The sequence below is a fragment of the Vombatus ursinus genome, unplaced genomic scaffold (assembly GCF_900497805.2).
Source record: "Vombatus ursinus unplaced genomic scaffold, bare-nosed wombat genome assembly UNPS02014832.1, whole genome shotgun sequence".
NCBI lineage: Eukaryota > Metazoa > Chordata > Mammalia > Diprotodontia > Vombatidae > Vombatus > Vombatus ursinus.
In genome coordinates, this window is record NW_020954610.1 from 34,183,570 (window position 1) to 34,196,074 (window position 12,505).

The following is a 12,505-nucleotide window of genomic DNA, read 5'->3' on the forward strand; positions in this document are numbered from 1 at the left end:
CTTATTCCCATCATATGACTGATCTTTCCAAATATACATTTCAGGGGCAGCTAGGTGGCACAGTGAATAGAGCACCAGCCCTGAAATCAGGAGGACTTGAGTTCAAATCCAGCCTCAGACCAAACACTTGACACTTACTAGCTTTGTGACCTTGGGCAAGTCATTTAACCCCAATTGCCTTAAAAAAAATATACCTTTCCCTGATGATATCCCTAATGCTTCTTATTTTAAGTCATCTTTAAAAATATCCTACAGCCTACCTGAACCTATTACATATTTCTCACCCACAATTTTGATTTTCCAAATATTGTGGCATTTCAAGATTTACAATCAATGGGTGAACATTTAGTGTTTAAAAAAAATTCAAACCAGGGAGCAGATTGGGATAATTAAAATTAAAGAATTTTCCAAATAAAATCCTGCCTGTTTACTTCTACCTATTTAATTTTGGATCCAAGTCATTATCTATCTACAATTTCTGTCCCAGACATACAGAAGAGTTCAAAGGACTGACAAACAACTTTATGTAATAGCTTACACAACAAGTATTTTTAATCTTTTTAGTTTTTTCTTATATGAATTGTCAAACCTATCTTTTTTTGAGTGATCTATGATCACAGCTTAAGCAAGAAGCCTTTTAATGTTTTAGGACTTGATACAATCAACACAACGTTATTTGTGAACAAGACTATCTGAAGAACCATTTATATCCACTTAGACTCTGCACGGGATTTCTTCTGAAATAGTGGTAATCACCATTCTTTAGAACCATATGATTCTCTATCACTTGATGTAAATAAATAGTCACTGAACGAGTTAGCTCTGCAGTTACATTTATCAAAGCATTTTATGATCTTAACACAGGAATAAGAAATTCCTTGTGTGTGTACATCTATATGAAATATACTATGAAATATGTACATATATGTAATGCATTACAAATCATGAAACAGTATATGAAATTTAGTTGTCATTATAATTATAATAGGTTGTGTTGTAGAACTACACAATCCAGTCATTGTAAAGTAGAAGAAAAAACACACATGAGATTTGTAATGAGGACCTAGTTTCAAATACTAGGTCTTTTTACTGGTCATATTACCATGGGAAAATTATTTAACCTCTTTGTACTTCTGTTTCTCCATCTGTATAAGGGTATAATCTTAAATAATCTCAGAGATCCATTTCTGCGATTCTATAAAACTGAATTTAGGTATATTTTTGACAATACGTTATGGGGAAAACTTTCATATGGAGATTATGATGAAACCTCTGAGACAGCTCAGATTTTTAAAATTCAGGCAAATCTATACCCCTTAATAAAGTTCAGATCTTATTTTCCTCCAAGCAGGCATCTCTAGCAACCTTAGAGATACTGAAAATGTATGTGACGAACTCTTAATAGGAGTCAGCCATTTCCCCAAGAACATCGGGAATTACCTACCTAAACTATAAAACTCAAATATGTAGTATTGATGTAGCATATGCTAACCAACTTTATACTACTGATCTCACCTCCTTAAAAAAATCCTATTGGTGTCATAAGAGTTCATTAGAGATTAAGGTCCTAGCTTTGAATCTCAGCTCTGCCATTTACTAAATGTGTGATACTGGGCAAGTCATTTAACCTCTTTATATGTTACTTTCTTTATCTGTAGAGTTGGGTTGGACTAGATGACATTTCAAATTCCTTTCATCTCCAAATCTATGATCCTTATAATCTTAAGACCTATTCAATGCCCTGTAATTTAAAGAGAAATACAATGGGAAATTGTTCAGTTTATAGAGAATACAACTAACCTAAGAACAATGAATCAATAAATCTTCTGTGATTATTAGACCTGAAAAAGTCACCTCCCATTTCTATATTCATTTGTGCAACTCACAGTTCAATATCAATTTACCAAGAACACTCATACTTATTTCTGTACTTCTTAACTATTTTAACATGGCTTAGATGAAGGCTGTCATCAAATTTGCAGCAACACAAATCTAGGGAGGATAGCTAATATATTGGATGACAGAGTTAGAGTCCAAAAAAAATCTTGACAGTTTAAAGCATTAGGCTGAGTCTAATAAGATAAAATTCTGTGCCATGAAATGTGATAGATATTTATATTCTATTGGGAGAAGCAACTTTTATGTAAAGTATATGCCAGGTGATTTGGATGGGGGTGGTAAGGGCACTAGCTTCTGGAGGAATCAGGAAAAAATCCATGTAAAAAGCAGTACTTAAACTGATTGTTGAAGGAAATTAGAGATTCTACCAGATAGCAGAAACTCCAAAGTCCAACCATTTTACAAAAAAGGAAACTAAGGCCCAGAGAGAGTATATGACATATAAAACATATGAGTAATTTGAACCAATATCCTCTCTTTCAGCTGTATCCACTGCACTTCCTGGATTCCATGCACAAGTGAAGTCACTTAATCTTAAAGACCTTTAAGACAAAAAAAGATCTCTAGATTTCCAGAATTCCAATTTTACTATATCACTGCACATAAAATGAAAATAATTGCAAAATTAACCAAAAATAATCTATATTAGAACTAGAATAAGTCATTCATTGTCAGGAATTCTAAGATGCAATGAGTTATTTGCCTATTTTAATTTTATAGAGGAATTTTAGGATTATAAAGGCCCATTTCTTTAATGTTTTATTATCCAGAATTTTCACCAATCCACATGGGTTTTTGTCCACCAATTAGAACAAATAAGGGAAGCTTTATATAATTATTTAGATGCAACCTTCAGCCTTTCTACACACTTTACTTCAAAGCTACTTTCTAATTAGTGAGCCTATTTTGAATACTAGCACATAGCATTCTTTACTGTTTTTGTCCTTATTAAAATGGCTGCATTTATCCAAGCCATGTTGAAGAAAATCTGTCAACAGTAATAGAAAGGGGTCAGTGGGAAAGGGGGTGCAGTTAATTACATTGAAAATGACTGTCCTTTATGAAAATAATTACATGTTTTTGATGAACTGGTGTTATTGTCACAGATTCTAAAAGCAATCACTTGACTGATCAACCCATTAACTCTTAAAAAGCAGTAGTATTCTACTGGCAATGCAAGAGTTAATATTTTAAACAGAAAAGGTGTTTTGCTATTGTTATGGAAAAGGATGAAAGAGAATGAAAAGAAAATTACATTTAAAAGAAGTCCTTTGCTCTGGGCAGCAAGCCCCGTAAGAATGTTAATAGTGAAAAAAAACTGATAATGTTTACAGGCATAATTTTATTTAAAAAAATTAAATTATATGTTTTAACTGACAACTAAGAAAACCAAACAGAACTCAGGGTAAGTTGGCAACTCTTCATTGCTAATAGATAACAGTTTGTAATTTTTAATCGTTGTTTCCAATTTATAGCTGAGTCAATAATTTGCTTTTGGTTCTATGTAATACTCCTACATATCAATGCATAAATAGTTCTAATTTGGAAATTATGAAGCAAAATTCAGCACCCTGGAAATCCAGAAATGGGGTGGGGGTCTCTTACTGGTTTACCTTCTACCTTGGTTCCAATCTGCTTGAACAATATTAAAAGTCCCAAATGAATCAATTCTTCTACTTATTCTCCTTCAATATTTTCTTCTTCTTCTTTTTTTTATTAAGCTTTGTTGACCTTCTGGTAGTTACTAACCCTTACAAGTACCCAAACAAAGGACCTACTGTAAACTTTGATTCAGCTGCCAATTTGATTACTTTGGCTTAGAGAGAGGCAGGCTACTTGGGTTGTTGAATCAGGGTCATTCATTGACATTCTCTTTTTTCAACATCTGTAGCTCCTGGCAACCAATTCCAGAGTGGGTTTGGCAAAGCTGTAGACCATAAATGATGCAGTTAGTGCAATGTGATCAGTGTACTCTTTTCATAGTTGGGATGAATTATAATCCTGGCTTTCTTCATGGCAGTATGCTTGCAGTTTCACTAAAAACAGTTCTCCATCCCCCTCCCCAGGAGGCAGCCAATGGGTCTATTCTTGTCTTAGTTGTTACTTGGGTGCTAGGTGCAACAAAAGGTGTTTCTTATATTTTGTTTTCAAATAGGATAGCTATAACCATATACTTTGGAAGTTTTATTTGCATGTTTCAGTGTACACATTTTGTTAGTTTTTTCTTAATTTCTGCAGAAACCACCTTGTTTAAGGGAAGTCTTTTCATGTCAAAGAAAAATCAAACTCTGCATCTTCTCAACCTGACAATAGTGGAAAGTATTTTGTGTATAAGAATTGGGTTTTACCAAGCTTAGGTTGCTAGTGCTCTGCTGCTTTCCACTGTCCCACTATCCCTTAAAAGTAACAAGCTCAACATATTGCTAAAAGTCTGAGGAAAACCACCTCTGATGTCTCATTTAGGACTAAGAGAAGAGGAAGAGAAAAACAATAGAAACAGACATTCAGAGGTCTGGATAAGAACCACAGTCTATAGACTTTAGGGTCTTTTTTTTTTCCTACCTCTATGGCTTGGAATTCAAATCTCAGAAGTGACATAAATGAGATCTGTCAATACTACATTAGAAATAATACATAAAATACATTTCTGGCAGCAACCACCTAGCATCTTATGGATGCAAAAAAATAAAAAAAAAAAGCAAGCCAGGGCAAGGGTTGTTAAGCTGATCTATAAAATAAAATAAAGTAATTCAGGTTTGGGTGAATCATTATAATTACTATCACTTACTAAATAATTATTTGCTCTTAATAGTTGAATAGTACAACAGTTTTTTTCTATCATATTTTACTGTTTCTTCTACCTTAATACTCCATAATGATTTATAATCACACTATAACTCTTAAAATCTATTTCACATCCACCTGCACATCCCATTTCTTTTTCAAAAGCATGGAATTGCTACCAGATTTACAAAACCTTTGAGTTGAAAATTACTCATGAGGTAATCCTGCATATACCATATAATAATCCTGAGGTATCTAGCATATACCAGAGCAGAAATCACTTTTACCAAATATAAATATCTCCACTTGGAGACTGCTAGTGCATTTCTGTAAAAAGTCAGTATATTCAAAGGCAGTCTGTTCCACTTTTGGATATCACGCACTATTAAGAAATGATTCTTTTTATCAAGACTAAAATGTCTTGTCTCAGAAACTTCTGCCTTTTTTCTTCCTTTTCAAAGACTTGATCAACTAATTTCTCTTCTTTGTGACAATCCTTCAAAGACTTCAAAGAGGCAGAGCCAAAATGGCAGAGAAAAAGCAGGAAGTTCCCAGAGCTCTCCCCAGTTTCCCTCAAAACAACTTTAAATCTAGCCTCAAAACAAATTCTGGAGTGACAGAATCCACAAAAGGATGGGGTGAAATAATTTTTCAGCCTAGGATAACTTAGAAGGACTGTAGGAAGATCTGTCTCACTTGAGTAAAAGAGGAGTGCAGCCAAGCACAAGTGGTGTCTAGGCAAGGCAGAGGCAGGCCTCTCGCTCCATCACAGATCAGCAACCAAGGTCCCAGGGTCCTGGCTCATCAGGCCAGTAGCACAGCGGGCCAGTAATGAGACTTCCAGTCCTGTTGTAGCAGGGGAACTGCAGCTCTGGAACCCCCAGAGCAACAGGTATGACCCCGCCATGTGACCCCAGCACAGGGAGTGAACTGCCAGCCCCAGAGGCCCCTGAGCATCAAGCCAGTGACCAAATCCCTGGACCCAGTGAAAGAAGCTTGGAACAGTGACCTCTGTGTTCCAGGAGCAAAGCTCAACTATAAAGTCATGAAATAGGCAGGAAAATGAGCAAAAAAAACAAAATAAAAAAAGCCCTGACCATAGAAAGTTACTATGGAGACTTGGAAGACCAAAACACAAGCTCAGAAGAGGACAGCAATATCAAAACACCTATATACAATGCTTCTTCTTCTTCTTCTTCATCATCTTCTTCTTTTTCCTCCTCCTCCTCCTTAACATCCTCCTCCTTTTCCTCTTCCCCCTCCTCCTTCTTACTTCATCACATGTGGTACTTCTGTCCATGTGGGGAGTCACACCCTTATATGTGGGTGCTCTATCCAAAGGAATATAATTTTTTGGTTGCTTATACTTTGTAAGATATTTTAGCATTTGGGGATAGTAATTTTTTTTTAATTTTCTGTGTATTTTATCTTTTGAAAAAAGCTAGGATAACTAACTCTTTGTCTTGTGTAGTTTTAACTTATGATTTCTTGAAATACAGCTCTGGAAAAACAGGTACAGTGGAAGGGGTGTGAGTAACTTTAGAACAGGACATTGGGGAATTTGGGTTGAGAGGAATGGGAATAAGAGATAGAATATAGTTTGAATGGTGATAGCTGGCAGTTCAGGATCCCTGGGATAGTGGGAGTATTACCAGGGAGAGTTTGTAATTCTAATTATTATAGGGAACTACCAACGTGTATAGTAAGAGAATTTTAGCTGTATATTAATATTTACTTAGTAAGTTATTTTGCCTCCTCTTCTTGGTCTCATCTAATGTAGTTAATATGTTACAATTGTATTGAAAGTGGTTTTATTATAAAATCAGACACAGTAACTTGGCAGAGTGTGAACATTTCCAACAATGAAACACACAATTATAGTTTTTGAGTTACACATATATGTTAATCTCTAACATTTATACAGCTATCTAAGGTCTGTAAAGTGTTTTTTCATATAGATTGTTGTGTCTCTCCATAAACTTGTATCCATTTTAAAGATGAGAGAATTGAGCTTTATATCATTTATGTGACTAACTAATGGTCACACAACTAGAAGGGATTAGATTTGAACTGAAGTTTTCTGGACTCCAAGCACTCTGCTCACAGGCTGAGCTGTAGTGGGCAACATGGTATCCTAAGCAGTCATAAAACATTTGTTCATCAATATAAAATCTGCAGGAAATCAGGGTAGACCTCATGAAACATAGGAGAAGATCTGATGAGAACCTGAATTTAGTATATATTTCCTTCTTATTCTTTTCTTGATTTGATTTTCCTGGGAATATTGGAGGGTAAGCTAAGTACATCGGTTGCACGTAATTACTTACAATTCTCTTAGCATGATGATTTAGGAAATGTTTTTTTTTTAAAAGACTGAGAGAAATTAGCATTGGTGAATGTGAATTCTACATGTACCCAGACCTGTTTGGGTTTGTTTTAGTATGTTTTAGACTCTGCAATTTCAAATTAAGTTCAAGCGTCTGAAAGCATCTAAGTGTACCACAGCCTATTTTATTAATGAAACTGTTGGTTGTGTTCAGTTACCAAATGGAACAGGCCCTGGGTTTTAAAGTTCAGCCTTTCAGTATGAATTTAAATTGTTTCTTGAAATTCAATTGAATTTTTAAGAAACTAGAGAACATTTAGCAAATTAAGAGTGTCAGAGCTGGTGGCAGGAACACAATATCTGCTCTTCACAGAATCTTTAGGACCTTTTGGATGCTGTTTTATAAGTTAGGAAATGAAGAGAAAATGCTTTATTTCAGTGTTAGAAATCCTGGGAAGGAAATATAGGCAAGTTCATTTTTCCAAATTAAAAGAGAAAATACAATTTCTAATTAAAGTTATTTTGTAATTACTGACAGAATCTTTATACAATAATCATACTTTGTGTATTTTCACTTTGATGCAATTTGGATTTTTGTAAATATGTGCCACATCTAGCATATATGTCATCAATGATAGAAGTAAACTAAATTGAGCTTTGCATGTAGTGGTTGCATCCACCTAGGGAGAGCTATCAATTTCACTGGTGGGTCTTTACCATCTCTTTGGGTAGTTAGTTCTAATAAATCATTGTAACTAGAGGGATAGGTGAAGAAGGAAAGATGGTGGATCTAAACAATGAATACAAAATGCTACTTAGTGTAAAGGTGTCCTCAGGTAAACTTCTGAAATTTAAATGCCAAAAGTGTCAATTCTGATATCTGATATGAAAAATGTGTTTAGGAAGTATTTTAATTATATTGTTTGGTTAGACTTAGAGTTTTAACATAATGCCTCTAGAGATCTCTTATTTCAAGCACATTGCCTTGCACATAGTATGTACTTAATATATGTTTGGTGATGATGATAAATAACAGATAGATTTCAATAGATGAATTCTTTGAAGGAAAGAAGAAAATGACTCAAAAATAAAATTATTTTAAAATATATACTCTATTTTTTTTAACTTAGGTGAAATGGAAATTCCTGATACAAATGACCCTTTGGGACAATTGGATGGACCTAACAACCCTATTCCCACACCAAAAGGTAAAATCTAAAATCTTAACATTGGAATCAAATTATTAAATGCATATCATGAACCATAACTTTAGAGGAACTTATCGCTATCTTTTCCAGAAGACAAAGTAAAATTCAGAATTATTCCACTCCTTTCATGTTGTGTTAAATCAATATAGAATAGAGATAATAAAAAATAAACCAATAAATTACATTTATTCATTTTGAAGACACTATTCCTGTCACCCAGGTTCACAACCTTGGCATCATTCTTAACACTCTTTTCTCCAACACATTCAGTTAGTTTCCAGGTCTTGTCATTTTTACCTTCACAGCATCTCTTTCACTAATCTATTTTTCTCTACTCACATGGCCACCTCATAGTTATCATCTGACTCTTGTAGTCGTCTTCTAATTGGTCTCACTGTCCCAAGACTCTTCTTTATCCATTCTATCCTTTACACAGCTTCCAAAGTGATTTTCCTAAAGTTCAGGTCTAATCAGGTTGCTCAACTCCTCAGTAAACTCCAATATTTCCCTGTGCCTATAGGATCTGGAGGATCCTGGATAAGCTCCTGCCTACAGGATAAGTTCCTCTGTTTTACTTTTAGCCCTTCCCAATATGGCCTCGATCTACCTTTCTAATCTTATTTTCCATTATTATCTTTTCTATTCCTTATCATCCAACTAAACTGCCCTTACTTCTATTCTTCTTATATAGCATTCTATCTTCTTTTTCCTTGCCTTTGCATTAGCTGGCTATACGCTATGCCTGGAATGTACTCTCTTCCCAAACCTCTTGTTAGAATGTCTTCTTTCCTTTAAAACTTGGCTTAAGGCACTCCTTCTACATGAAGCCTTTCCTGATGACTCCAGTTTACCCCCATAAATTTACCATGTGTTTATTTTGTATATACATATTTATGTGTCTCCCCTAATAGAATTCAAGCTTCTTATGAGCATGGGTTGTTTCATTTTGGTCTTTCATTATGACACATAATAGATACTTAATATATACTTATTGATTGATTCATTGATTAGAACTCAAAGTGACTTTAGAGATAATTTAATCCAGTCTTCTTGTTTAATCCAGTCCTCTATTCAATGTGTCACCTAGTTGCTCAATGTTAACCTTTAGCATTGTAAATAAGCCTCCAGTGGAATAAACTAGGGCATCTAGGTGACACAGTCAATACTCAAAGAAATTAATTCCATATTGATTGATTTGATTTTCTTGATGTCCAAGGAACCCTCAAAAGTGTTCTCCAGCATCAAATTTTGAGTGTTGATTGGGTGGTTCTCAGCTTTCCTTATTGTCCAACTCTCCCAGCCATACATTTACTGGAAAAACCATACCTTTGACTATAAGAACCTTTGTCAGCAAGGTGATGTCTCTGTTTTTTTACTATGCTCTCCAGATTTGCCTTGGTTTTCCTTCTAAGAAACAAGTGTCTTTTAATTTCATGACTGCAGTTACCATCTAAAATGGTTTTAGAACCCAAGAATATAAAATCTGGCCCTGTTTCCATTTCTTCTCCTTCTATTTGCCAGCAAGTGACGGGATCAGTTGCCAAGATCTAAGTTTTTGTTGTTTTTTTTTTTTTTTTGCTGTTAAGCTTCAAGTCAACCTTTACACTCTCTTCTTTCATCCTCATCAAGTCACTCAATTCTTCTTTATTTTCTGTCATCAGAGTGGTGTTATTGACATGTCTGAGATTGTTGGCATTACTCCTGGCAACCTTAATTCTGGTTTTTGATTTGTCCAGGCTGTCATTTCCCATAATGTACTCTGCATTTAAGTTAAGTAAATTGGGTGACTACACACACCTTGTTGTACTTATTTTTCAATTTTAAACCAATCAGTTGTTCCATGTTCCAACCTAACTTTTGCTTCTTAATCTGCACACTGGTTCCTGAGGAAACAAGTTAGGTGATCCTCTACTCCCATTTCTTTGAGAGTTTGCCACATTTTATTGTCATCTTCAGGGTCAAAGACTTTAGTGAGATCAATGGCAGAGAAGTAGATGATTTTTTTCTGGAACTCCCTTACTTTCTACTGAATATTGTCCAGAGAATTTTGACAATTGGCAAGACCACTCTAGTTTCTCTGCATCTTTTAAAACCAGCCTACTCTTCTGGTAATTCTCAGTTCGCATATTGCTAAAGCCTAGCTTGCAAAATTTTCTTGCTGGAGTGCAAAATGAATGCAATTGTTTGGTAATTTGAACATTCTTTGGCATTGTCCTTCCTTAGGATTATGATGTAAATTGATCTTTTCCAAGTGAGTGTTACTGTTGAGTTTTCCAAATTTGCTGGTATATTAAGTGCAGCACTTCAACAGCATCATATTTTAGGATTTTAAATAGCTCAACTGCCACTTCCACTTCCAGGAGCCAACATGGCAGAATAAGTCGCTCTTACTCTCCTTTATTGACTTCTGAAAACCCAGAAAATATTGCCCCAGGAAAACCCTGGAACAGCTGAGCCAGTAGAAAGATGGTGTGTAGTAGACTTGTAGTCCAAAAACCTTGGGGGATTAACAGGAAAGGCTCATCTTGCTCTGGGGGAGGGCGAGCAGTACAGGATGGAAGGCATCCCAGCAAGCCAGTGGCAAGCCCCACTTTAGCATACCAGGGGGAGATTCTGAGCCCCAGGGTGGTGGAGCAGGCAAGCACCAACACCAGGACTCCCTGAATACCTCAACGCAGGCAGGGGAACCAATAGACACCAGCTTAGAAAACCACCATGTTCAACAGCCTTCCCCAGCAGCCAAATGTTCTGGTTCATCAGCACAACTCCAGGAGGCAAAGCTCCATGCTGAGAGACATCCTCCAGCAGTGAAACATGCCTGTGCAAGGCACAGGTGAGCAGGAGCCAAAGAAAGTAGTGCAAGGTCTGGGTGAACAGGTGTCTCCCAGGGGGCAGAATCCCCATACCCACCCCAAGAGCTCCAGTGTTGCTCAACCCAGCCAAGCACCAGGTAAACTGCAAGAACCCTACAGTCTCCAACTGCCAGCATCGAGGCCCCAGCAGCCAAAGACAGTGAGCAGGTCCAAGGCTCACAGAACAAGAAGCTTGGTTCAGTGGCCCCTGAGCTCCAGCAGCAGAGCTCAACTCTTTTTAAAAGTCAGGAAATAGGCAAACACTTTGAGCAAAAAAGCACAAATGGAAAATTACCATAGATTCTTATTATGGGGACAGGGAAGATCAAGGCACAAATTCAGAAAAGGACAACATTATTAACATACCCACATCTGAAAACCTCAAAGGGTTTTGATGAACTGGTCTCCAGCCCAAAAAACCTTCTTATAGGAGCTCAAGTAAGATTTTAAGAGTCAAGTATGAGAGATAGAAGAAAAGTTGGGAAAATAAATGAGAGGTATGTAAGAGAGAGTCAATAGCTTAGAAAAGGAAGAACAAAAATTAGCTGTAGAAAATAAGTCCTTAAAAAATACAATTAGCCAAATGAAAAAAAGTACACTGAAGAAAACAAGTCCTTAAAAATATAATAGGTCAAATGGGAAGAAAAAGTACACTGAAGAAATCAACTGCTTCAAAAGTAGAATTGGCTAAATGAAAAAGGAGGCACAAAAACTCACTGAAGAGAAGAACTCCTTAAGAAGTAAAATGGGCCAAATGGAAAAGGAGATACAAAATCTAATAGAAGGAAACAATTCATTAAAATTAGAATTGGACAAGTGGAAGCTAATAACTCTATGAGATATCAAGAATCAGTCAAACAGAAACAAAATAATGAAAAAAAATAGAAGAAAACATAAAATACCTCATTGGTAAAAACAACTGACCTGGAAAATAGATCCAGAAGAGAATTTAAAAATTATTGGCTTACCTGAAAACTATGATGATAAAAAAGAGTCTGGACAGCATCTTTCAGAAATTCATCAAGGAAAAGTGCCTTGAGGTACTAGAACCAGAGAGTAAAATAGTCATTAAAAGAATCCACCAATCACCCCTACAAAGAGATCCCAAATTGAAAACACCAAGGAATGTGTTCTAAATTCCAAAATTACCAGGTCAAAGAGAAAATACTACAAGCAGCCAGAAAGAAGCAATTTAAATACCATGGAAATACAGTCAGGATTACACAGGACCTTGCAGATTCTACATTAAAAGATTGGAGGGCATAGAATATGATATTCCATAAGGCAATGGATTACAACCAAGGATCACCCCAGTGAAATTGAGTGTAATCCAGGCGAGGAGATGGATATTCAATGAAATAGGGGGCTTCCAAACCTTCCTGAAGAAAAGATGAGAGCACAACAGAAAATATGATCTTCAAATAAATACAAGACTC

The 12,505-nt window shown here is 35.8% G+C and overlaps 1 protein-coding gene across 2 annotated transcripts in view; it reads left to right on the forward strand.

The window, feature by feature from the left end:
* ROR2 (receptor tyrosine kinase like orphan receptor 2) overlaps positions 1 to 12,505 on the forward strand; it is a 299,703-nt gene that overhangs the window by 215,766 nt on the left and 71,432 nt on the right. For both annotated transcript variants that reach the window (XM_027839700.1, XM_027839701.1), the window contains one exon: positions 8,140 to 8,217. In XM_027839700.1, coding sequence (XP_027695501.1) covers positions 8,140 to 8,217 — 78 coding nt within the window. The remainder of the gene's footprint in view (positions 1 to 8,139; positions 8,218 to 12,505) is intronic.